At 42.3% G+C, this 26,285-nt stretch overlaps 1 protein-coding gene across 3 annotated transcripts; it reads left to right on the top strand.

Annotated features, from left to right (window-relative positions):
- Nucleotides 1-823: 823 nt before the first annotated feature.
- On the top strand, nucleotides 824-24,495 carry LOC311247409 (signal-transducing adaptor protein 1-like). Of its 3 annotated transcripts, XM_084337805.1 has the most exons (14): nucleotides 824-868; nucleotides 1,009-1,142; nucleotides 8,951-9,022; nucleotides 9,514-9,633; nucleotides 9,734-9,790; nucleotides 12,737-12,906; nucleotides 13,220-13,351; nucleotides 14,833-14,902; nucleotides 16,475-16,580; nucleotides 18,204-18,293; nucleotides 19,055-19,144; nucleotides 19,291-19,317; nucleotides 19,795-20,013; nucleotides 23,530-24,495. In XM_084337805.1, the coding sequence occupies exons 2-14, from the start codon at nucleotides 1,023-1,025 to the stop codon at nucleotides 23,583-23,585; spliced, it is 1,329 nt and encodes a 442-aa protein (XP_084193931.1). In that variant the 5' UTR covers nucleotides 824-868; nucleotides 1,009-1,022; the 3' UTR covers nucleotides 23,586-24,495. The 3 variants fall into 3 exon arrangements, with proteins under 3 accessions (XP_084193931.1, XP_084193932.1, XP_084193933.1); XM_084337806.1 differs by having other exon boundaries at nucleotides 843-1,142; nucleotides 19,079-19,144; XM_084337807.1 differs by lacking the exon at nucleotides 19,055-19,144 and having other exon boundaries at nucleotides 843-1,142.
- Nucleotides 24,496-26,285: the final 1,790 nt, after the last annotated feature.

Below are 26,285 nucleotides of genomic sequence, written 5' to 3'. Positions count from 1 at the left end.
TCTCTCCCACAACAAGCACCCCTCGTTCCTCCTTCGTTTATCTGCGAAGAAAGGCACATTAACGTGACTCTGCCTGAGGGGGGCAGCACGCCACCCACAGAGGAGCTGAGCAGAGACCATGCAGACAGGAGACGGCGCGACTCACAGCCATTTCCTGTAGTTTATCACGTTACCTAGACAAGGCGCGCCATTGGCAGGTTCACCTTAGGAGACCGGAACTGTTCCATTTTCAACCTACTGGCGCTGCGTTGAATGCGTTATCTTATATTATCTACTATCTTTAGTTTTATATAGGTGGCAATTGGTTGATTGATTGATTGAAAAGTTTATTAACAGATTGCAGAATGGGTACAGTACAGTACAGCTCAATACATACAATTGTTAAGAGGATGCAGACCTGAGAAAGACTTTCGTCTTGTTTCCATCAGGGTCCCCCATTTTCAATTCATCATATGACACACAGGACATACAGATAGACAGTACTCAAAGAGTATGGTATTGAGTATGGTCAAAGACATACTCAACAGTCATAGGCTAGTGTTTATTTATTTATTTTACTTTAAAATTAATTATTATTTGTGTGACCAAACATTGTAGCATATTTGATGGGGAGGAAGGGCTAACATAAAACTAAATGGAGGGGTGTGGAATGATGGGGGATTCCCTTCTTATGTCAATTAATCATTGAGTAATGACGTCTTAAAGCCCACATGTGCAATAAAGTAAACCCCGCCCAACTGATAAACGGACCAATCAGACAAGAGGATGCCATGATCCTGTTTCTCCCACAGGCGTGACAGGTAACCTCGTTCCCAGCTTTATCTCGAGAGTGACAAGTTGAAGTGACACAAAATGTTCTGTCTCTATGGTAATTAAAGCAGTAGTCTACTTCATGTGACAGGAAACGCAATAGACAGTTGTTGTCGGATTATTGTTGCTTTCTAGTATTTGGCTGAAAGATTCGCAGCATCATTGACTCTCTTTTGAGAGTTTTCTTTTGGCCTGAAGGGGTCTAGGAGTCAATGTCCAGACGAGAGCACGCGACACCGATGGCTGCTATCAAACGAGCAGGGCGACAGAGAAACCAACTTCCACATTGTTACTACGAGGGTTTCGTGGAGAAGAGGTCAATTAAAGATAAGGTAGGCCATTCAATATTTAGTTTTGTAGACTAGACCAAAGTGTGTGTGTGTGTGTGTGTGTGTGTGTGTGTGTGTGTGTGTGTGTGTGTGTGTGTGTGTGTGTGTGTGTGTGTGTGTGTGTGTGTGTGTGAGAACTACTCTGAAACTGTAGTTGTTACCAAACTACTATTTGACAGTTCAAGCACCAATCTGTGATTTTTTTTTTTTTAACCCCAATTGTGGGGTATTTCAAACCTTTATTTTGGACTTGAAGAGATAATTGGAGGGTGCCCTCATTTACAAGGTTATGTGATTAATTGAAAATGGGGGACCCCGATGTAAACAAGACGGATATTTTTCTGGTCTGCATCCTCTTAGCAGTTGTTTTGTATTGAGCCATACTGTATTGTACCCATTCTGCAATATGTTAATACAGTTTTCAATCAATCAATGTAAATGTAGTGACATACAAGTTAAAAATAACTAGGACAAAGCACAGATTAAAATAAAGAAAATCACTGCTTTGTGTGAGTTTGTGTGGGTGTGTGAATGAATGAATGAATGAGAACTTTATTTAACGGATTGCAGAATGGGTACAATACAGTACGGCTCAATACACACAATTGTTAAGGGGATGCAGACCTGAAAAAGACGTTTGTCTTGTTTCCATCAGGGTCCTCCTCCTGTGTGTGGTTCCATGTGAGTGATTGGCATGTTTCTATTGTTGGAAATGAGCCTGTTTGGGCCACTGTTTAAGAGGCCGGTTTTCCTGTGTCATAGAACATTCCACTTGTAGGCAACAACCTAAGGCGTACAGTAAGCAGTGTGTAAACCACCAGACCCCATCAGCCATCACAATAAGTTGTGGAACAGTCTTCCACTGCAAATTAGGTCTGCCCAGACCCTAGAGATTTTTAAAGCACAGCTGAAGATGCACTTGTTTTCATTGGCTTTTTGAGGCTTGTTAAGCCATACATCCCGGTCGTGTCGTGATTGTTTAATGTATTGTAGCTTTTGATTTTGTGTAGACTGTATTTTGTATTTTTTGTATTTCTCTGTTTTTATATTGCAAAGCACTTTGGTGCAACTTCGGTTGGTTTTAAATGTGCTATATAAATAAAGTTGACCTTGACAATTACAACATCTCATCTTTTCCTTAGATGGATCTGGATTATCAGATGGATATTAGAACATACGATAAGAGTCTCTGCTAATGCCTAAAATGTAAACATGAACAGAAAACAACAGAATTTTCGTTCGAGGAACACATTTCGATTTTCTGCTGCTCTGTCCCTCCCCCTGTCCCAACGCTCTCTCCCAAACCAGGTACACTGTCGCACACATGCACACACACACACACACACACACACACACACACACACACACACACACACACACACACACACACACATTTATTCTTTTGATAAATGGTGAAAGCCAATGCAGTGGTCTAGTCACAAAATGTACATAGTTGGCTTAACTCTAATAGTTAACTCTAATATAACTCTAGATACCAGAAACGTTGATAGTGACTAAGAATAAGTGTTGTTTTCCATGGGCGGAGTAGACAGACGTGATGACTGGGTTCTTGGTGAGACCTACGCTGACGTCTTGTGGACTTTGATTTTCCAAAGGAGCAGCAGCACCACTTATTTCTCTCTAACCGGTCTGCCTACTTTGCGGTGCAAGTACAGGTGCTATAATATTAAAGAGTTCAACAGGTTGGGGAGGGGAAACACGTGTGTTTGTTATTGTAAATATTGTGTTTTACTTTTAATGCTTCTGTTTTAGGTGTATGGTTTTATAACATCTTGCCAAAAGGACTACAGTTGCGAATTAGCCAACTGGCTAAAACTGGCACATTTACAGTAATGTTGATTAATGTGTACTGTCCTTTTTAAAATAAATAAACAGGAACTGAAATGCTCACACAGAAAAGACACAAAGCCGAGGCAGCCTTCCCACAGAGATTTAAAAGTGTTTTTCTTTTTTAGATTGAATGTCTTTCAGCTTTATATACAGTAAGTACTGTAACACATCATTATGTCATGTGTATTATGCCATTACAGGTCCTCAATATAAAACCTTGATGGTGGCTTTAGCCCGACAATGATGGCAGCCTTCAGCAGACACAGTTTACCAAAAAACCTCATGCATTTAATTTAATTTAATTTAATATTCAAACCTTTATTTATACTCAAAAAGGCAACTGAGGTTTCCCTCATTTACAGTTACGTCGAGTTTACACACAGAGATAAGCAATTGTAAATACAGCATATAAATCACAGTGACATGTAAAATCACAACAACAAGCCAAGGGTTGACAAAAGCATGGATAACAAATCAATTAAAACATGTACAGCTTGATCGACAATGATTAGTGATCATGGTCTTAAATTTCGCAATAGAGGGCAGAATCAAATTTTTTTGGGATTGTTGAAGTTCATTCCATGAGCTCTAGGCCCGGGGCATCATAATAAAATGCATCAATCCTATCTTCTAATGTGCTGGACAGATCAAAATGACTAGGTATACTGTATAGCTAGCCTAGTGCTACACTATACTTCCCCTTGACTTCCAGTTATGTGACTCATTGTTCCCTGTGTGGAAATAAAGCCATTTCCTTTATCTGCTCAGAGGAGTGTCTATCCAACCAGTTCAGCCACTAACATCGCAGTCAGTAAATGGTAACAACCTGTGAGGACATACAGTACACACTATATTCAGATTCAGAGTATTTATTGTCACATCTTCATATACCAGTACAGGAGTGTGAGATTATTTGGTGTTGGTTCCTCGACCTTACAGCAGCAATGACAATATAATAAAATAAAGCAATAGAAGTAGCATAAAATAGCAGCATAATTTTTTTTAAAGTAGCATTAAAATATAATGCAGTATATAATACTGTTTGATTGATTAAAAACCGTATTAACAGATTGCAGAATGGGTACAATACAGTACGGCTCAATACACACAATTGTTAACTCATTCAGCGCCAACCACGTAATATGTGTTTGCTCGCCAGCGGTTGAGCATCACGTAATAATACGTTTTTAGATCCCTTTTTCTTTTTTTTTCGATTTTAATATTCTATACAGTCTCACGGACCTCGGTGTATCACTGGGACTCATTCTGAGACCTCGATATTGCAATGCCGGCCGAATCCTGCTAGGTGGCAGTATCGCCTACCCTTTGAAACCTTATTTCACACTGTGTGTTACATTTTATATGGTCCGGCGGAGAATTTGGATCCGGGCAAGTGAAACGCTTCATTCGAGCAACTTGGAACGCGTCCAGCACACTTGATGCATAGTTTGTCCCTTTTCATGTCAGGGACACGATGGACATTAATACTGGAAATTGCGATCAGACAATTGGAATATTCATTTTGGAATACCTCCTAGCAAAGGTAAGGACTATATGACGTCAATCCTACTTTGATCCTAGAATGATTTTACATCGATCGCAACGATAATGTCATGTACACCAAAACGTATGCCGTTGCTGACGATCAGAGCATCACAAAATGCCCCCCCCCCCCCCTTTGATGCCTTTATGATGAAACATAATACCTATTATATACCTTTTGATTTGGGGAATAGTATCGTGTCCAGGCGTGCAACGCGAACGACTTTCGCAAAATGCACATACTGTAGCGCTCCATAACTCAGCTTCCAGGAATTAGCCCGGATCACTCTGAAACTATACAATTCTCGAAGTCAACTTCCTGTCTGTTATTGCTACGCAACTGCAGCGTGGGGGGAAACTGCCCCGCCTGGTACATTGTGTACACCAGGGGTAGGCAATTAAGTTTGGCCGAGGGCCAGATTTTTTCCAAGCCATTGTATGGGGGGCCGGAAACAAAAACAATGGCTAATTTAATATATTGATAGTGAAAACATTTTAACTCTGTGACAGACCACCTTATAACTAAGACATACATTTGTGGCAAAGGCAGATAATGGACTAAATAAACAAGCAGCATAGGTGGCATAATAAACTGTAAACGACATACACATTTGCACTGAACATTATACCTTTGTCTTTTTGCCATTTTATTATAAAACCAGAGACAAGCGTGTCTCTCTTATTATCCTATCTTTTACACGCAACCAATGCGTCTATCTGACAGCCTTTTCTCTGGAGCACACTGGACTATTAAGAAACAATAGGAATTTTCTATTGGTTCTCCCAGTCCATGTGACCATTTCTAGCATTTCCATTGGCTATAGTGACAGACAGATAAATGGATAGATACAGCGGATTAGATGCAGTCCAGGGAAAACAACCAATCTAGATATTTCAAGATTCTATGCTTTACATCCGCGCATTCTCTGAAAGATGCACTAAATTTTGAGATGACACTCGATTCCGATACAATAAAGCAAGTCTTTATCACAAACAAATCCAAAGATATTTAATGTTTTACAAAACATGTCTAGTGTTGCGCCGGGCTTTAGAGGGTTAAATGCCTAATTGTATTTTTTTTATTTAGTTAATAAATGTCTCGTTGTAATTCCTTATATACCTAATGTAGCGCATCTTCTTGAAGCAGATTCAGCTTTTTTTGCTCTGATTTGACTTCAGTTTAATTGCATTGTTACTGTTCACAGGTGCCGTCACAGTCATATATAAGTAAAGATAAAGTTTGAATGACTTACTGAACTGGTGTTTTAATTTCACACCACACTGCTTGTTTGTTATTTCAGCACCAGGCGCTGTCCACCGACTTTTTTCATGTTGAGCAAGCGCTACATTGCACCTCGCTGCCTACCTGTTATTCACTCTCAACATGGATAAAACAAAGTATAATAAGCATTATTTAGGTGGTGGTAGTTTCTCTATTTGGACATTATAGCTAACATATAGCCTAGCCTAGTTGGTCTGATATATAGAAAATAAAAATAAAAAATAGAAAATTACATATTTTTTTATATTCTGAGGGGCCAGATATTATTGCTGGCGGGCCAATTTCGGCCCGCGGGCCGCCTATTGCCGACCTGTGGTGTACACTATTTAGTGGAGAAACGGATAGTTAAAGCGGCTAATTAAAGACAATCAAGCAGACTTTTCTTCAGTCCTTCACAATGCCAAAGAGCTGCTGTGTTACGCGTTATACTAATGACAAAAACAGAAATCCAAATCGGAAGTTTTATACCATCACAGAGGAAAAAGTGGCTGGTGGCTAACGTTCGGCTAACTCGCTCTGATGTTGTGGTCGTGGTAATCAGGGGGAGTTTCTTTGACTCATATCTCGCCTTAGAATCACCAGAAAGGCTTTCGAAATAGTGAAATGCCATGTTGGCCTCAATATTTTCAAAACAAATCGTATGAAAATGTTATGAAATTAACAAGAATGTGATAAAACATGTAATAAAAACGGAGCTCAATGCATGGATTTGATGGTAGAAATCCGTATGGTCCCCCTATACCAGGGGTGGCCAACCCGCGGCTCGCGAGCCGCATGCGGCTCTTTGCCCGTCAATGTGCGGCTCTTCCATCCATAAAAAAAAAAAAAATAAATAAAAAATAAATATTTTTTTAAAAAAGAATTTTACCTTTTTTTTTTTTTTTTTTTTTTACTTTTTTTTTTTATGTCACTCATTCCATAAGGACGTAGAATAAACATTTACAATTTTTTTTTAAATGGTCCATTTGCATGTTCTTGGTATCTGAATCTAGGGACATATATGGATCAGTGTCAGAAATAGTGTGTCTGTTACTAGGCTTGAGTAAATTGTAATGAATCAAAGGAGAATATCAATTCTATTTAAAAAAAAAAAATCTTTGACTGTAAATAACACCATGCTAAAATTGACCAGACCTGAAAAATCTAAGCAAATGAATAAAGGGAAGATGATTAAACAGAAGGTTTTGTAGATACAGTACTGAATTCTGCCATCTTTTTTATAATGTAAATTTCTCCACCATTTTTCATCATATTGCAACACCGTTTTTTGCAAGACGTTCACAGAAAGGTAGAGAAACTAACTGCGTTCTGTTTTATGGCAATAACGTTCAGGTTTGTGGGAGATAATCCCCAAAAATAAGAGAAATTAAAAAGTAAATCCAGAAGTCAGATGATTGACAGGGGCTGGTGTGAGCTGGGTAGGGTAGTTTTTCGAAATTTGAAAGCCCTGAGTCTCTTCCTTCAAAAGACTACACTCACTTTTGGCTGTGCCACTTCCTCCTGTCAATATGCGCCGGTTTCCGACTCAATGCCCTGAGATTTCTATAATTTTATATTTCACTAATAACAGTTAAAATAATTGGTAAACAAACATAATGCTGAAAATATACACTTTTACTGTATATCTCGGGCTTAAGAGGTTAACCCTGTGAGGCCCAAATTAAAAAGAAATGAGCAACTTCAGAGGCCAGAGGGTGGGACATATAAACACATTTACTATCAAATAGCATTGTGAGGCTGAACAACAGGACCAATTGACTATACATGTGCTTAAAGGGGAACTATCTTATAAATGGCTTTTTTCAGTGTTTACCATTGTTTCTTAGCTATGTGGACTTATATTAATAGGATATATGTCTCTAATTCTCATATTGGCGAATTCTTCCAATTCTCCTCTCACAATATTCACCCTCACTGAACTGAGTCATCTGAAAATGTGCATATCTGTGATGTCAGAGATTTCTCAGCTGCATAATAATGTGGCAGTTGATGTGGCAGTTGGCACCAGGCCACACAGTGGTTGGAGCCCAGCCTCAAAACGGCTTAAGATCTTGAGGTAGAAAAATGCGGTTTTTAGTACTTGATTAGAAATACAAAACAATGCATTTTTTTTGAAAAAAACTTAGGTGTTCCATAGACTCACAGGAATTGTGTAAAAGTGCCCAAATAGTGAAAGAAATTGTAAAATAGTTCCCCTTTAACATTTTTTAAATAAACATTATTTTTTTAAATGGCTAAAAGTGATTTTGTAATTTTGCAACCGTGGGTCTCACAGGGTACTTTTAACCCTGTGAGGCCCAAATAAAAAAGACATTAGCAACTTCAGAGGCCAGAGGGTGAGACCTATAAACACATGAAGGGTGCCGTGACTGAAAAAAAAGGTTGAGAAACGCTGGTATATGGTGTGGCTCTTTGTGGTACCACAGTCATTTTTTTGTGGCTCTTAGTCTCTGACTGGTTGGCCACCCCTGCCCTATACCAAGATGGCGGCGGTCTCGTGACATCAGAGTGTCTTCGAGAATATTCACCACGGGATAAAACAATTAACAATTTTTTACATATTTGACTACAAATATTGTCTTGTGTGCAATAGATGTGGGTGGGTGGGGTGGGCAGGCAGGTAGCAGGCCATTAAGTGTTATTTGTTCATGAGTCTGACTGCCTGAGGGGGAAAACTGTCCCAGCGTTTGCTGGTCCGGGCCTTGAGGCTGCGGTACCGTTTGCCGGACAGCATCAGCTGAAATAGTTTGTGGTTGGGGTCTTTGATGATCCTGGGCTTTGCTGACACACCATCCTGGATGGAGGGAAGCTCAGATCCACTTATGTTCTGGGCTGTTCGCATTACCCTCTGTAGAGCTTTGCGGTTGAGGGTCAGAGCAATGTCCTTACCAAGCAGTGATGCATCCAGTTCGGATGCTCTTGGTTGTGCCTCTGTAGAAGGCCCGTAGGATCTGGGACCCCATGCTGAATTTCTTCAACCTCCTGAGGTCATCTACAGTATGATAACCAACCATTTTAGTGCAAAATTAAACTGATCTTGTTATTTCCCTCCCTACCTGCCTTCCTTCCTTGCCTCTTTCCTGTCTGTCTCCTATGTGTCTGTCTGTCTGTCTGTCACCTATGTCTCTGTGACCAGACATCTCGTAGACTGTGGACGTGTCTATGTGGAAACTCACTTTTCTTCTTCAACAACAACAGAGAAAACGATGTAAGTTCCGTCCTGCATGAGCGTCAGTGTCGACTAGGGTCAGATATCGTTTGAATTCTAATAAATACCATTCAAACACCAAATGACCAATTTAAACTTTGTGAATGGCCTCTCTTGTTTTATCAGAGAGCCATTCTTGCATCCATAACCTTTGCTATGTTCCCTCTGACCTGCCTCTGAAATCCAGCATCTCAGATCGAACATGTGGCTGCACCACGCTGCTTAAGTCCATTAAGTGTATTGTCTACATTTCAGATTTCAGTGCACATTTCGGTGCTGCACATGATTTGGTCGGGGTAGCAATGACCATGTTGGAACTGGTCCCAGGCGATACACTGTTCTCGATACCCAACCCTAGTAATGCAGCTTTAAATGTCCTGATAACACCAATCATAGCTTTAAATATTTGTTTTTATTTACAAAACAAACAAAAAATAAGAAAAAAAATATTTCTATATTCTCTCTCTTTCTCTGTGTGTGTGTTTCAACAGTATGTTGAGAAGCTGGACCTCGATGGCTTCATCTCCATAACAGACGACTGTAGTTTGGACCGTAACTTAGACGCCGCCAGGATCATCCTACGGCTGAAGGATGGAGACATCAAATTCACTGTGAGGGAAAATACAGTGAAGGGGAAAAAATAAAACCTAATAATCCACATTGTTCTCAATAGAGAAAAATCTAACGATTGTAATTGTTTGTTTCCCCCAGGTCCCCAGCCTTGAGGCTCGAGAGCTATGGAAGGGTTTCATCCATTCTGTGGTTCAGGTCTGTGATATATTAATGCTTTTATCACATTTGACTCTTGCATACTTTTTGTAACACAAAGAGCTTTATCTCTAGGTCCCTGGTTATCAACAAACCGTACGAGACGAAGATTAAGGTTTAATGGCAGTGATTCAAGTGATACGATATCTTTCCCACCTGAAGATTGCAGCGGGGAGAGTTTTCTTATTGGTATCCAGCCTGTGTCGTGTTGTGTTTTTTTTTTTTTTTTTTTTTTTTTTCTTCTTCTTCCTCAGATTTTCTCCCATCCCAATGTTAGTCGTTATGCCAATTCCCAATCCTCTCGCTCTCTCGCTCTCTCGCTCTCCCGCTGATAATGTTCCCTCTGATCTGCCAGTACAGCAGAACAGACAGAATTGTGGGAAATGTAGTAAAACTGGTGCGAGAAATGTAGGAAATAGACCGCGGACGTCCGCTGAGATCTGCTCGACTATGAAAGCTCAAAGAGCCGCGCGGACATCCGCAGAGTCTGCTCTGTGTACAGTCTGCAGGACTATGGGAGCGCATTTAGAGGGCGTAGCGTGTGGAAAGATCACACTATCCCACTTAGATCCTATCCGCGCTTAGCAGGCGCCCCGACCGAACTGTAGGAGTCGCTGTTTACAACGACCCGGACCCACCCTGCCAGCTTCTCCCACCCTCTAATACTGCCAATTGTATTAGTGTGAACGGCCAGCCAAGCGCTGGTGACAACCCCGGAGCTGTGAGCTGGATTCGAACAGGCGAATCCAGCGTCTCCGGGGTTGGTGATGAACGTAATCTCCACTACGCTATTTTTAATCATTATAATTATATGTCCTTTGTCATAATTAAGGCCTTTAATATTGATTCTCAGGTGAATTTGATTTGAGCCCAAGTGCAGATCATTAGACATTGTGGTTGCCTTGCACAGAATGTTTGTATAGTTATCTTTCTTCCAGGATGGCTGCCTGTAACCATTGGTAACTACTTTCTTTCTTTTTTGATCCACTTTTTCTCCTTATTTTCTATTTTTCTCCCATCCCAATTTCGTATTTCCAATTCTTCCCTCCCCTGTCTTGAACGTTGCTAGACTATGCCTCCCACTGGTTGGCTGTAGTGATGATAGAAGCCTTGCATCACGTGTCCCCTCCGGTACACGAGGAGGCAGCCTGTTGCATCTCTTCACCGCAACAGCTCGAACTCTCAGTGGCGAGGAGTAACGCGTGGGAGGCTCACGCTGCCCCCGATACTTCCTGTTTCCGCCGTACTGGCGTCACCCAACCGACATGTAGGAGTCGCTGTCCACAACGTCCAATCCCCACCCACCGGCTTTCCCACCCTCTAACACTGCCAATTGTGTTAGTATGATGACCGGCCAGGCCGGTAGCAACGCCGAGAGCTGGGCTCGATACCAGCATATCCTGCGTTAGTGGCGAGCGCCTTGCCCACAGCGCGACTCAGCCACCCTCATTGGTAACCACTTTCAAAAGAAAATGCCTAATTTCTGTGCAGTGGTAGAGTAGGTAAAACACTGGAAAAGCATGATATTACTGTTCTACTCTGACTTGTTTACAAGATCCAGTAATAAGACACCAAATTATGTTTGGCAACTGTTACGAAGGATCAGATTAAACCGAATATATATATTTATTGCTTGATATATATTGCATAGTATTTGTATATCGTCTGATATCCCTTGTGTATTCTTTGTACATATACACGGAATATCCCTTTTACCTAGTACAGACCATAATATTTCGTTCTCCTATTGGACAGCGTTCCAGTAGGCGCCACTGCCATACCCCCAATGTCTAGTTCAAAGTCACCGCCAAGGCTTGTCTGAACATGCCCGGCTTTGCACAGGAATACGAGACAGAAATAAGGCTGGTACTAGATGATTCACCGTACGTATAAATACGTCGCAGGTGGATACAGCAGCACTTAGCCTAAAGTCAAGTTAACCTAGAAACGTGTTACCCTCAAACGTAAAAGCCTTCATCACGAGTCAACGACCAAGTGAAGTGAGCAACCGTGCGTCTAAATAGAGCACTTATAACCGCGTGCGAATAGGACAGTAAAAGTATCAGAGCTTAGTGGAATAACGTCAAGTTCGACCTAGTTAATGTGAAGTACCGCGCACCGGAGAATCTACACCGGTGAATGCAGAGCCCTTTCCAGCTGGATTATTGCTTTGGTCCTGTGGCTGTTGGAGCGGAGGAGAATCGTCTACACCCACTACTGTGTGGGATTTACCCGTGAGGAACATCACTCGAGCCCGTCTCTAGGAGAGGCTGGCTGGCTTTCACCTATGCTGCACGCATACTTGGATTATAGCTGCTGCTTTCGTCTGCCGATCAAGGGAGTAATGTACCGTCTCCCGTAGCTGGAGTTTATTGATTCCCCGGTGATCCAGACTTTGCATTCGAACATTTCCTCCCCCTGCTGGCCTACAACCGGAGGGACCCTACTAGTATCTCCCGCTGCTCTACTAGTGTACCATAGATATAATTCCTAAGATACAGGTGGTATTTATTATCTCCTGCGTGCTATTCTAATGGACTTACGCTCTTGACTTATTCACGCACATTCTTCGCCTTACAAGCGCGACTCTAAGTAAAGTAATGTAATCTACTATTATTGCTGCTAATAAATATTATTCTAACCAAGATTTGTGTGGAACCGTGTCATTGTGGAAGTGTTCATCTCATATACCTGTGTACTGTATGGCCAGTAGTAATGTACATAAGACAGTAGTGGTTTAATGATACCATACTTATTAATACAGTCAGGGAATTGTACCCCTCAGTTACAGCAACCATTGCCTCTTCCATTGTTGTGTACAAAACAACAGTTGCTATGTTACAGGTAGCCATGTTGGAAGACCGAGAGAACCACAAAAACATTCCCTGCAAGGCCTCTATTGCTTGCTTGTCTGTCTGTGAATCTATGTTGTGTACTTGTTTCTAGTTGTCAGTGCCCTACTTCCTCAACCTGCTGCCTGGCCAGATCCACATGTTAAAAGAGACGGTGGATAGGGAGAAGGTTAGAGTAAAGAAGCTCTCTCCTCCCGTCGTACCAGCCCCTGTTTCTGCCTCCAGCTCCAACCTCTACCTCAGCCTAGAAGGAGATATGCCAGCGTGAGTACAGCATAGTCCTGATACTCTCAAATGGGGCTACTTGATTCATTTTAATTCATACATTCTTACAAGACATTACTATAACCTGTATTTAACCAGGCAAGTTGATTGGGGGAGTCGTTGCAGGGGGAGGGGGGGTTACACACAAACACGTGCAGTTGTGCACACATGTACAAGTACTCAAGGGAGCTGTTGGGGGAGAGTGTGATTCATTCACTTCACCTGCACACATTTAACTGCTGGTTGGGGATCGAACCTGCGCTGCTCCGATCACAAGCCTGTGTCTCTTCCTCATTACTCTGTCCTTCTGCAGGTGTTTCCATCAGGTGTCCCGTGTGGAGGCAGAGTTCATGTTGGAGAGACAGGCTGAGAGAGGGAACCTCCTGCTGAGACCTGGACGGGACGGGACCTCCTTCGCTGCTACCACCCGACAGGACCTCAATGGGTACGCACACACACTCATGCACCTATAGGCCTTACAACACAATGGCATAATGGATTTATGTCAAACTCCCTCCTCTTTTCTTGATCCTCCAATCACAACTGTTGCTTGTTTGTCTGAGGAAAGTTTGAGATAGGTATATTAAAGTAACACACTAAAGGGAAACACGGGAAATGCGCATACCGTCTTCTCAGATGAGAAGATGGATACCAATTTCCTCTCTGTGCGTTCAGTAGAAACCTATCCAGCGGCAAGCTATCCTAGCTTAGCACAAATGAATGGAAGCGGATACGTAGTGGCTAGCCTAGGTGTTTGTGCTAAACTAGGCTAGCTTGCAGCCGGATAGCTTTCTACTGAATGCAGGAGGAAATTGGTATCTATTTTCGTCTGACTGTGGGGAAGACGGTGAGTGCATTTCCCATAATGTTGGCGTGTTCCTTTATAAGCACACAACTGTAGATAATGGTGTGTGAATTCAGAGGAGACACTTCCTCGTTGCATGGCTCACTCTGGTCAGTGAACTGTTGGTCATGTCCATATAGTACCTCTGACGCAAGAATAGAATGGAACCGAACTGAACCAAATGGAATCGAATCTGCCATATGAAGATAAAATTAATTGAAACTAGGGGATGGTGAAAATAATTGAAATAATCTTCTTTTTCTAAATTTTTTCTTACTGCCGCTGATTTGCCTCTGGGGGAAACGGCCAATGTTTTGGTGCTTCCGGTGTAGCTGTTGGCTTCTGATTCCTATGCTCACACCCCAATTTCCAGGCCAAGACTTCCTCTTCCGTGTGCCGGTCATTGTTTATAGTCCGGGAGAATCGCCAACTCCTGTCAAAGGCAGTTGTGTATCTGACTCTTGACAGCAATGCGTTTCTTTTATTACAGGTCCAACATTTATCCACATAATACACACACTGATGCTTTCTGTAGGTGTTTTAGGTACATTTCAAGTGCCATGACCGCACAAACGTGATTGGTCAATACTACTCAGATTACAAATGGAAACCAGAATGCTTCCGATACCAAAATCTTGTCCCTTGCCTACATATTCTACATTCATATGCAGATATCTGTTCAGAGAGATTAAGGATGCACCTATCCACAAGGGACCAGGGGTCACCGTGTGGTTTGAAGAGCATGACAGTGATGTTAGCTAGAATATTATGCTAAGGCCTATCTAAGATCCAGATTTGATTGTCATTTAGAAGTTCTAAAATGACATCTGAGACGACACCACCACCCTCATAAAGATGGAGGGTAATAATATTTCAGAATAATTTCATTAGTAGTGATTTATTAGCACTGACCCTGCGATATTAATTAGGGAAGTCTTTATGCTATGATTTTTGACAATACCCTATATAAATAATACAACTATCACCAGTTTTAATCGGTTGACCAATCTTATCATTCATGTCCAACCATCCCCCTCTCTCTCTCTCTCTCTCTCTCTTGCTCTATTTCTCTCTCTGATCAGGTCTGTATTCAGACACTACCGCGTGACTCGTAAATACGAAGGGGGCTTTGCCATCGATTTGGAGAGACCTGTGAGTATCCTGAAGGAAGTAACTAGCTCAGTGGCTAGACTTTGCATTTGCCACAGTAGGGTATCGATCCCACTCCCTGGTGTGCTCGGGTCAGCTCGAACACCTGCCAATAACCGGAGAGGAATCCCTTCATTCTAAGTAGCTGCTTGAGACTCAGCTAGGTGTAATATATTATACCCATGGAGGTATAATAAGAACCTCATTCCAATATCATGGTTCCAAACCACTACATTTACACATTGCTGCCTCACAACACCCTATCAACCCTGAGTTAACACAAGTCATATATTTAAATAACAAACCAAGTTATGATATACTAATACAATATACCCACATTAAAGAGATGTATACTCACTTTAAAGTAATATGCCTATTAAAGTTCTTCTCTGTCAAACTATAATATATCAGAATTGCTTACATCAACCACATAGCAACCTAGACAATACTGTATAGCAGTTCTGGGAGATGATTCCTAAGAAAGCTTCATTATCTTACTAGGCCAGATTCATGTTCAATCTACAACTCAGAGGGGCAGTGGGCCGCAGGTTACTGGGGACATATTTAGTCCTTTTCAACAAGTTAATGTCTTTGAAGTCTCCTAAACATCTCTTGTTTTTGTTGTTTGCTGAAAAGTACACTCAAACTATGCATTCTAGCATCCTCTATACCCCTCAGTTTCAGTCCTTTTCTCAATGGGCTGTTTACAAGCCAGCTGCCATCTTGTACACTCGCATTTTCCAAGATATCTTCACACGCACATACTGTACGAGGCATTACTAACTACGTTGATTGAAGATGCAATTCTGAATAGCTTGTTTCAAGAGAGTTCTTGTCACAGCTGAAGTGCAGAAAAGGCACAATGCACATACTGTATTTTACATTTTCTCAAGTGTTGGGACACCCCCCATTCTGTAATAACAATGCAAAACACAGGAAAAGGCAATTTTCACAATAGGTCCCCTTTAACACAATATGACCGTGTGATGAAGAAAACATTGGGCGAACTCGTCCAGTGTCAACAGGAAGGGAAATATCCCATGACAGATATGGTTTTCCTGACGCAGTTCCACCCACAAACTCGCGCATCAATCACCATGTTTCTCCTATATTGGTGCTCGTTGACAGCACTGGATAAGGCCTTACTTCTGCTTTAGCTATCTCTTATCTACATTACTCACATCTCTGCTGTGTGATGGATCACTGGCATACCCTGCTGTGTGAGTGTGTTGTGTGAGCGTGTGTGAGTGTGCATGTGTAGTGGTAAATTGCCCTATTGACAAATGTGGTATATACAACTACCTATTTAATGTATGCAAAATACCAAACATTTATTTTCAGTATTCTCTGTGGTTAAGTTGACATGTCCCGTCTTGGAATGACATGTTCATGTTAAATTGATAAAATTTGGACGGAGACCGTTTTGCTCTTATGTTCTGCTCAGGTTGGGTTCCCACCCTGTGGCTCATGATATGCCATCACACCTCTCTCCTTACCTCCCTGTACCGTCCTCACTGAGCACCGGCCTGTTGAAGTGAGGTAATGCCTAACAAACAGAAGTCTCTCTCTGTGCAGATCCCCTGTGCCACGCTGCATGATGTCATCCACTGTCTGGTGCAGAAGACTGGCGGAGCTCTGACACCACTTGTCGTGGAGGAGGGTGCTTATGAGGAGAGCATCAGTAGGGAAAACACTGTTATTTTCCTCTATCTCCCTCTCTCCGTCTCTGTCTTGCTGAATCACACTCACGCACATACATATACACAGTCACACATTCACAAACACACACACTAATTCACTCACTCTCTCACTCACTCACACACACACAAACACATTGGTCCTCATTCTCGAACAGGTTCGTAAGTACCTTTTGTAAATATCTTGGTAAAATGTTTGTACCAACAGATTTACTAAAATCCACCTCCGGATTCCTGAACGTGTGAAACGGTCTCCGTAAGTGGCCAAAATCTTCACAGCTGGGTTCCCATGAATGAAATGCGTCACTCATTTTTAAACTGCAATGAGCGTTCTCATTCACCTAAATTTGCATACAGACACACCTCGCCAGCTCCTTATAAGGCGAATGAGGCGTGTGCAAAACGGCAAGGGCCATTATGCAAAACGGCTTGAGAGGTTCGGCATTGCACTGCACCATGCTGACTCATTCTACAGGTAGCGCGGAAGCGATTTGCGACTGATCTCAAAATTAGATTAGATTAAAATGTATTGTTATTATACAGTACAAGTACAATACACCATCCAACCAGAGTGGATACATAAATGCTCCATAAATAAATGCATGGAGAAACAGCTTAGTGAGGCAGCCTCAGCGCGCGAGCACACACACTTACTATATACATGCTAAATGAATCGTTCCAGCAAAGTAGGCTTCTATTATTCTAATGACTTGTCTTATTAGGTATTATAGTAGTAAGTCCTACTGTAGAACATGACATAATTAGCATGACATCTCATTTAGTAATGTCAATACTGAACGACTGCATGCTTGTCAAGAGCCAATAGCGCAGTCGTTCAGTATTGACATTACTAAATGAGATGTCATGCTAATATGTCAGGTTCTACAGATTAATTTTGCACGTATACAGTATGTGTGCGTGTGTGTGTGTGCTCGTGCGCTGAGGCTGCCTCATTAAGCCGCTTCTCCACGCATTTATTTAGTTCTAGCAATAGGCATAAGTCAAACCAACAAATAATATAAAGAAGACAGTATATGGCATATTAATACAGTATATTCCACTATACAGTAGCTATATCCGCGGTGATGGGTTTAGTTCTTATTTATTTAGTTTGCAGTGTGCGTGTGTGTGTGTAATGCTCACAAATAAATGCCTCATTGAGTCAGGACTATAATGCAAAACGTAATTGTTAATGATACAAATATTGTCGTATTTATTATCATAATTATTCAATTCCACGGATGTCTGTAGTATCGGCAATCCCCAATTACTTGTCCCGGAGAAAGCTGTTGAAAACACGGGCGCGCACCGGTCTGTCCGACTTACGACTACCTTTTCAAGTTCGTAAATCCTACAACGAATTTACAATACGAAGCCGTTCAAGAATGCCAAATAAGTATGTAAATCGAGTTACGAAGGAATTCCTTGGTAACTTTTACGTATGTCCGTTCAAGAATGAGGACCATTCTCACTCACTCACTAACTCACTCACCCACTTTCTTAACTGTTCTTCGCCTTTGCATCCGTCTCTGTTTCTTAGTCTTATATAGCTCTCCTCTGGCTGTGTTGTAACTCACACATTCCATCTAAATCCTCTCTGTCTGCAGCATTTGTTCAGTCAAATGAAGAGAATGGAGAGAGAAGTGTTCAGAGTGCTGCTCTGTCCAACCCGGTCCCAACGCTCCCTCCCAAACCAGGTACACTGTCACACACACACACAAGGGCAAACACAAATATATTTAAATAATAAAGGTATTTGCTTTGGCATAGGAATGCCATCCTTGACCTCCAAAAGTACGAGAGCCAAAAGTGTTCCAGATAGTTGAGAGTAGGTAGACATTCCTCATCATTCCGCATCATTAAGTCGAGCTGAAATCTTTTGTATGAGTTTTAGACTTACAATAGAGTCGTCTTTCCTGGTACTAGAATCACCAGTGTTTCAGCTGAATCTGGGTGTGAACATACCCTGGTGAGAGCGGTCTAGCTGAAATGCATACGTTTGATTTACATTAGTCAGCACCTCACTGTCTTACATTTAATAATCATAATTCTAGGCCTTAAAAAGGTCTTTAATATGATTTTGATAGGTCTTAAAAATGTATTGAATTAGGAAGTTACTTTTATGTTGTGATAACTTCTCTCTATTGCATTTAAATATGTCTATCGCAACAATTCATATGGAATTACTTCTTTCATAGTAATTTTCCTTCATATCTTTTTGCCAATTTGGCTGTGAAATTTTAATAAGATTCTATTCAAAGTGGTCTTAAAAAGTCTTAAATGTAACTTGTTGAAACCTGCATGCAGCATTGTGATTACATGATATTAATTGTAGCCCGGTGAGCCACCAAGATGGCCACTATTGGTATATTCTTTCTGATACTAGAGACAAGTTTAGCAGTAATGCCCTGCCTTCTGTTTGATGTTAAATGTTTTCATATGTTGCACACATAATGAGGTGGAAACTTTGAACTCACTGCAGTTCTAAGAGAGTGTCCACCCCATCTAATCCCTGAAGCAGACGAAAGTCTTTATCTGAATGACACATGTGAGTGTCTGTCAGTCTGTCTATCTATTTATCCATCTATTATCATTCCATCCATTTACCCCTTCCTTTATCTCTTAAATCAAACGTAAACAACATGTCTGACTTAATTCTTCTGCATCTATTGCTTGCTCATGTTGCTCTAACAGTGGAAGAGGAAGAAGAAGACTTGCAAGGTGAGTTTTCTCTCTGCTCGGTTTATCTCAGCCATCTGTGATTTCATGATTGCCAGCTTCATTACTGAATAGTCAGTTGTGCTTTGAAATGTAGCTTAGTAGGGTTATACAGTATACATATCTAATTTGCTATTTAATTATCCAGCACTATTCTTAATCTTTATTCTTCATTATGCTCTTCATTAGTTGATACCATTGTAATATAGCAACACCATAAGCCTTGCAAACCTTACAGACTTCACAAACATTGAATTGTTGTCAAACTATTTGAAACAGAGTAGATTAATTTAACAGCATGGTTTGTTCTGTTTCCTTTTCCCTCATACTCATACAAAATACTCATATTGTCTGTACCAATAAAGAGCTGGGATTTCAGTGAAGCCTCCTTTACCACACCAAGACACTCACTCACTCACTCTTACATACTGTCATTCATGTATTGATCCATTGATCATTTGTTATCTGGTGATTTTACAGGACTTGAGGGGAAAAAGGCCCTGATGCCTCCTACCCCTGCTCCTCGTTTGACCAAGTCCTCTCCACCCCCCTCTACCCGGCCGCACTCCTCTTCCTCCACCCGGCCGTCCTCCTCTTCCTCCACCTCCACCCGGCCGGCCACATCCTCGGGAGACGCGGTGGAGGGGAGGATGAGGCGGCTCACCATGGCTTTACTCCCACCCGACCCTCTGGCTCAGAGTATGCTCACCTTTTGGGTCATATTTTACTCTCATATCAGGCCTGTCACAGCTACACATTAAAGATGCAGCAGGCAAGAGTTTAGTTTACCTGCCCAACATAAATAGAGAACTCTCTGTATCACTTGGCAGGCCAAAAACATCCGATTGGCCAAAAACAGCTCCCTGCATCACTAACCAATCAGACTTTTGATGACCAATTGGTGTTCCCGGGGTTGCCAGTGCCTCTGGGAGTCTGTAGAAAACCTATGCAGAGCTTGCTCTATTTCTGCTCGGCAGGTAAACTCAACTCTTGCTCATTTCTCTGAAGTTGCCTACTGCAGCTTTAAGCCCACCGTTAGGCCTTTTTCATATACTGAACAAAAATATAAACGCAACACTTTTGCTCCAATTTTTGTGCTGTGTGATAAAACTGCACATTTTAGAGTGGCCTTTTATTGTGACCAGCCTAAGGCACACTTGTGCAATAATCATGTTGTCTAATCAGCATCTTGATATGCTACACCTGTCAGGTGGATGGATTATCTTGGCAAAGGAGAAGTGCTCACGAAGCTCCGGGGGTTTTTAGAAGGAGATGGTGGGAGGCTTGTTCCGAGTCGGTGGCGTGAGGATGTCGGAAGGGGAAGCAGAGTCGCTCCGCCAGGAGGGAGGCGTTTTGCAGATTGAATGTTTTGAGTCTGGTCCTGGTGTGCCGGAGCGGTGGTGTCGAAAGCGAGAGAGACTTAAGGTTACTTGTCGAGAGAACTGTTTGATGGGATATGGAGACATGGAGGCGGCTCTAGCGTGGAGGGTGGGCTCCCGTTGTCGTGCTGTGTACTCCGGGGATGGCAAGGTGTATCTGGGGTTTGTTTCCTGGATCAAGGGTGAAGACTGCAGGGTCACGTTTGACGGATATGAAGGGAATGAGCCGTTGGGTATGTCCGCCTTGCTGCTCCCTGAGGGAGTGAGTTTGGCGATGGGAGATGACAGTATGGAGTGTGGTTCGGGGGGCGAGAGCGGGGGAGAAGGGTGGAGTAAGGTGGAGAAGAGGGGCAGGGATAGTGGGGGGAAGGGGGTGAAAAGGAAGAAGGGTAGGGGGGATAGCTCGAGTGGATCAGATGGTGAGGGTAGAGGCGAGGTTGTTGCGGAAGTGATTCATGTAGTGGTTAGGTTTGAGGGGGTGGGGGGAGTGAGCAAGTTAGGGTTGTTCGAGCTGCCAAAACTCGTAGGTAAGCAGTTAGGAGAGGTAAAGTATGCTAGAGTTTTGAGAGATGGGAATCTGGCCGTAGGGTGTGTAAGTGTAGGGCAGGTGGAGATGGCTAGGAAGATGAGGAGCATTGGTGGCGTGGGTATAAGGGAGGTAGTGAGAGTAGGGGAGAAGAGGGAGGGGGGATGTAAGGGGGTGATAGCTGGGGTACCGGTTGAGGTTAGCGTGGAGCAGCTGGTGGAAGGGTTAGGGAAGGACGGGCGTAATGGCATAGTTAAGGGTGCAGAAAGGATGAAGAGGGGAGCAGATAGGGTAGAGACGGAGACGGTAGTGATTAAGTTTGAGGGTAAGGTTGTTCCTAGTGTAGTGTTTGTAGGGTGTAGGTTGTTTAGGGTTAGGGAATTTGTTCAGAGTCCTCTTAGGTGTTATAGGTGTCAGGAATTTGGCCATGTAGCTGTTTCTTGTAAGAAGGGACAGAGGTGTGCTAGGTGTGGTGGGGAGCATGAATATGGGAAGTGTGGAGAGGGAGTGAAGCTGAAGTGTTGTAGTTGTGGTGGGGAACATAGTGTAGTGTTTAGGGGTTGTGCGGTGATGAGGAGGGAGGTTGAGGTTCAGAGAGTGAGAAGGGATGATAGGATTTCGTATGCGGAGGCAGTTAGGAAGTTAGGTCAGGGAAAGCAAGGTGAGGAAGGAGAAGGGCATTTGGCGGTAAGGGTAGTGCAGGAGGATCAGGGGAAGCAAGGTGAGGAAGGAGAAGGGCATTTGGCAGTAAGGGTAGTGCAGGAGGATCAGGGGAAGCAAGGTGTGGATAAGGGGTTTAGAAAAGGGCATTTGTCGGTAGAGGAAGTACAAGAGGAGAAAGAGAGGGTGTGGGGGGTGAAGTTGGAGATAGTGGCATTTGTGACGAGAGTGGTGAATACTATAGTTATGGTTAGCAGTAGGACAGAGAGGTTAAGGTTAGTAGTTGAGGCGGCAGTACTAGACATGGGTATGAAGGGGTTGACAATGGGGCAAGTATCGAGGGAGTTAGCGAAGTCAGGGAAGAAGGTTGTTGTGAGTGATCAAGTAGGAGAGTTAGGGAAGGGGGTGGTGGGTGTTCAGGAAGGCCAGAGTCAGCCGCAGGAGGCAATGAGTGACTCATAGATTAGGTTGGATAGGGTGGTGATGTTAGGGATGGGTTTTGTTTTGTTTGGTGTGTTAGGGGGTTGAATGGATTTGGTCGCGATCTGACATTGAACCGTGAAAAAAAAAAAAAAAAAAAAAAAGAAGAAAGAAAAAGGAGAGGGGAGAATGGAAGACTGGCCCGATTTCCGGGTCGGTAGGTGGCGGTAAATGGCCCAATTTTGGTGCCCGTCCGCCGTAAAACACCAAATGGAAGAAGAAGAAGAAGAAGAAGAAGAAGAAGAAGAAGAAGAAGAAGAAGAAGAAGAAGAAGAAGAAGAAGAAGAAGAAGAAGAAGAAGAAGAAGAAGAAGAAGAAGAAGAAGAAGAAGAAGAAGAAGAAGAAGAAGAAGAAGAAGAAGAAGAAGAAGAAGAAGAAGAAGAAGAAGAAGAAGAAGAAGAAGAAGAAGAAGAAGAAGAAGAAGAAGAAGAAGAAGAAGAAGTGCTCACTAAAACAGATTTAAACAAGTTTGTGAACAACATTTGAGAAATAGGCCTTTGTGTACAAAATTTGGAGCAAAAACAAAAGTGTTGCGTTTATATTTTTGTTCAGTGTAGTTTGCAGCCCCATTAGCCTACAACCAATATTTGTACATTATACATAAACTGTGTAGTATTTCCACCTTTCTATTTATCGCTACAATCTATTAAAGGGGCACTTCACCAAAATACAACGCAAATTTATTTTGCACATAATCTCACACACATCCAAAAACTTTAATCTGTTTTTCACGCATTTGTTTAGTTTGTCAGTTATTGAGAGTAAATTGGTTAGAATATGGCCACCAGTGATGTCATCGGGGACATTGAATCCTTGTTTTGTTAATTACAGCTCCACGAAATGATGTAAATGAAAAGGTAGTAACACATTGTCAAAAGACGTATCATTTTCTTGAGCTGTAATTAACAGAACACAAGGATTCAATGTCCCTGATGATGACATCACAAGTGGTCATGTTCAAACAAATGTATTCTTAATAACTGTCAAACTAAATGAATGTGTGCAAAACTGTTTAGTTTTTGGATGTGTGTGAGATTATGTGCAAAATGAACAAGCTGTGTTTTTAGTGGAAAAAGTGCCCTTTAAAATTATTTATAAATTTGCCATCCTCCTCCAAAGTCCTTCAATGTTGATTAGTGATTTAGTCATGTGATTGTCTCCCTCCCACAGCCATTGCAGAGGAGTTGAAACTCAAGTTGGAGAAGAGGCGGCGGGCGCTTCAGTAGCATCGCCTCCTGGTGGTGACATGACCAAGCTGTCATGTGTGTGTGAAGACCTGCTACTAAACAGCAGCCTCGGAGCAACGACGCATAGCTGCTCCCCCTCAGGCTCTCCCTGCCGTGTGAACAGACACAGAGCTGCTCCCCCTCAGGCTCTCCCTGCCGTGTGAACAGACACAGAGCTGCTCCCCCTCAGGCTCTCCCTGCCGTGTGAACAGACACAGAGAGGGAACATGTCGTCTCCTTGTTGTCACATGTCTCTCTTGAAGCTCATGATATCTCCTAGTAGATGACGTAAGATCAAACTCAAGGGTGTTTCCTTCTCCCAGCCTGCTGCTCCACATCTTGGCTGGGTCTCCTGACTCCCGAGTCAGCTGTCGGCAGCCCCATCGGAAGATGGACGGCTTATCGATTCCCCCTCGTTGGAAACTCACTAGCAAATTAACAGGCCGTTAATCGAGCTGTACATGTCACATTATCCACACCACAGTTCACTTGTATATTTTGCACATTTATCTTGACCGAAAAAGATTTAAAACATTTTCTTAAAACATCAATTCAACATCAGATATTTTCTATACCTCAGTGTTTTTTTATTCTTTAGTTTTATACATTTTAGTGGTTGCTGTTTGTCTTTATTTGTGCTGATAAGTTGTTTTTCTTGCCTCAGAGGTTGTCTTTTTATAAAGCCAATGTAACGTTACCTAGTACATGTACAATCTCTCGTACTTCCCTGTGTACTCTGAATTAAATCAAAGTAATCTCACCTTTTTAGATCAGTGTGTCAGATGTGGCATTTTATCTTATTTTCCAATGTGTTAAGAGATGGCAGCAAGGAATAAGAACACAAAAGGAATGAAGCACTCTTGTTGAATGAAATTCCAAAAATTTTAAAGATGCCAAGTTACTAGCTCTGTCTCACTCTGACCCCTAGTTTTCCAGGGACAGGGTGGGAATAAACACATTGTGAACAAACAGTGCTATCTTACTCCTTTTATTACCTCGTGTAACTCATACATACTGTGGAAAAGATTAAGCTACTGTAGCTATTTACAATACAATGTGACATTATTTTAGCATGTGAAAGAAAAGTTAAAATAATTCTCAACTGGAAGCTCTTTAAAAAGCATTGCAAGGCTATGATTCATACAGAAAGAGGAACTTGACATAGCAAGTTCCCAACGGCAAAGCAAAACCCACACCGAGCTAAAATGGCACACAGATGAGGACTTATTATACATCAGTAAATACTTGCAAGAATCACATCTCCATGCTCCCTGTGTGACTGACCTCAAAATAGAGGTGATTAGCTGATATGACTGGCTAGCTGTTCAATAGCTTTAGACTAGTCCCCTGCTAATAAAATGGCTTCTCCAAGCAATGAAACCGCCAGACACACTTACATACAGGCATTTCAGTACAGTACAGGTCTGTGGGGTGAATAGAATTTGTACAGTACAGCCATAGTCATTTCTAGTGTACCATATTTCATCCATGCTTCCTCTCCCACCAGAAAGCATTCCATGACTGAAAGTAGCAACACTGTTTTTAGGGGATAAACAGTAATGTGCCATTAAGAGTCAAGCGATCAGATGTAAGCCAATAGCCAGCACTGGCTTTGATTAGAAAATTAACTAACAAGGTTTGCTGCATACACAGTATAAGATCTGGCTACAAAATTAATTGCAGCATAATGTATGCCTATATGGGACCTAGGCAAGATAAGAATACCACACCTCTAATATGTGTTGCTATGGTTAGTATCTTCATTTATGACTTCCATGGTCCACTAGTAACTGGCAATGTAGAAGTCAATACATTCCTGATGTAGCAAATAATCACAATTTATACAGTAGGACTGTCTAGGAGCAAGCAGCTGTTTGGTAAGTCATTTGAGTTACATAAGTAGGTTTTAGTGAGGAGACTTTGTACTAAGAAGCAACTAGGATAAAGAACTTAAGAGGCAGAAGAGTTGAACATTCAGTATGTGATAATTACTAGTGAACTACATTACAGGAAACCGACGTAATAGGCTACAATGTTTTTTAGTTGCAATGTGGAGACAGAATTCCCAATATTGTATTGAAACGTTAACCCAGCCAGCTGCTTGACATCACCCTATTTGGCCTTTTAACACTTGCACTGCCACAAGGGTTAACCTTCTGTAGTGTGGTAGTGAAAGGGTTAACCCTTTGTCATGTGGCAGTGAAAGGGTTAACCTTCCATATTGTCACAGTGAAAGGGTTAACCTGTAGTGTGGTAGTGAAGGGGTTAACCTTGTGTAGTGTGGTAGTGAAATGGTTAATGTGGATACATGATGAGGAAGGCACAGGGAGTGAGAGAGTGTGGTTAGACGAGTCAGTGGGACAGGTCTGACGGTATAGTTTTGGTGATGATGGGGTGGGGGGGGGGGGGGGGGGGGCAGCGGCCGGCGCTATAGCACTGCTCTGGTAAGAGCGGGACAGTGCCGAAACAAACGCATACAGAGCGGATTTCTAGACGGACTACTGTCAGTGACGCCATACGACTGAAGAGTTCTGTCACGGAGGGGTTAAATTTTCCACCCTTATTACCCGCTGCTGTTTGTTGTCACGTGACCTAGAAACTATCTGAACATCCACATTCCAGCGATATAACTCTTCCGTGGTGTGGCTTTGACTGCAGCCAGAGCAAGGTGATAATTCTGCAGCAAGCGATTCAGGCTGG

The sequence above is a fragment of the Notolepis coatsorum genome (genome assembly GCF_963971535.1).
Source record: "Notolepis coatsorum genome assembly, chromosome: 2".
Lineage (NCBI taxonomy): Eukaryota > Metazoa > Chordata > Actinopteri > Aulopiformes > Paralepididae > Notolepis > Notolepis coatsorum.
Note: the sequence above shows the minus strand (reverse complement) of the source record. Positions and strands in the feature narration are given on the sequence as shown.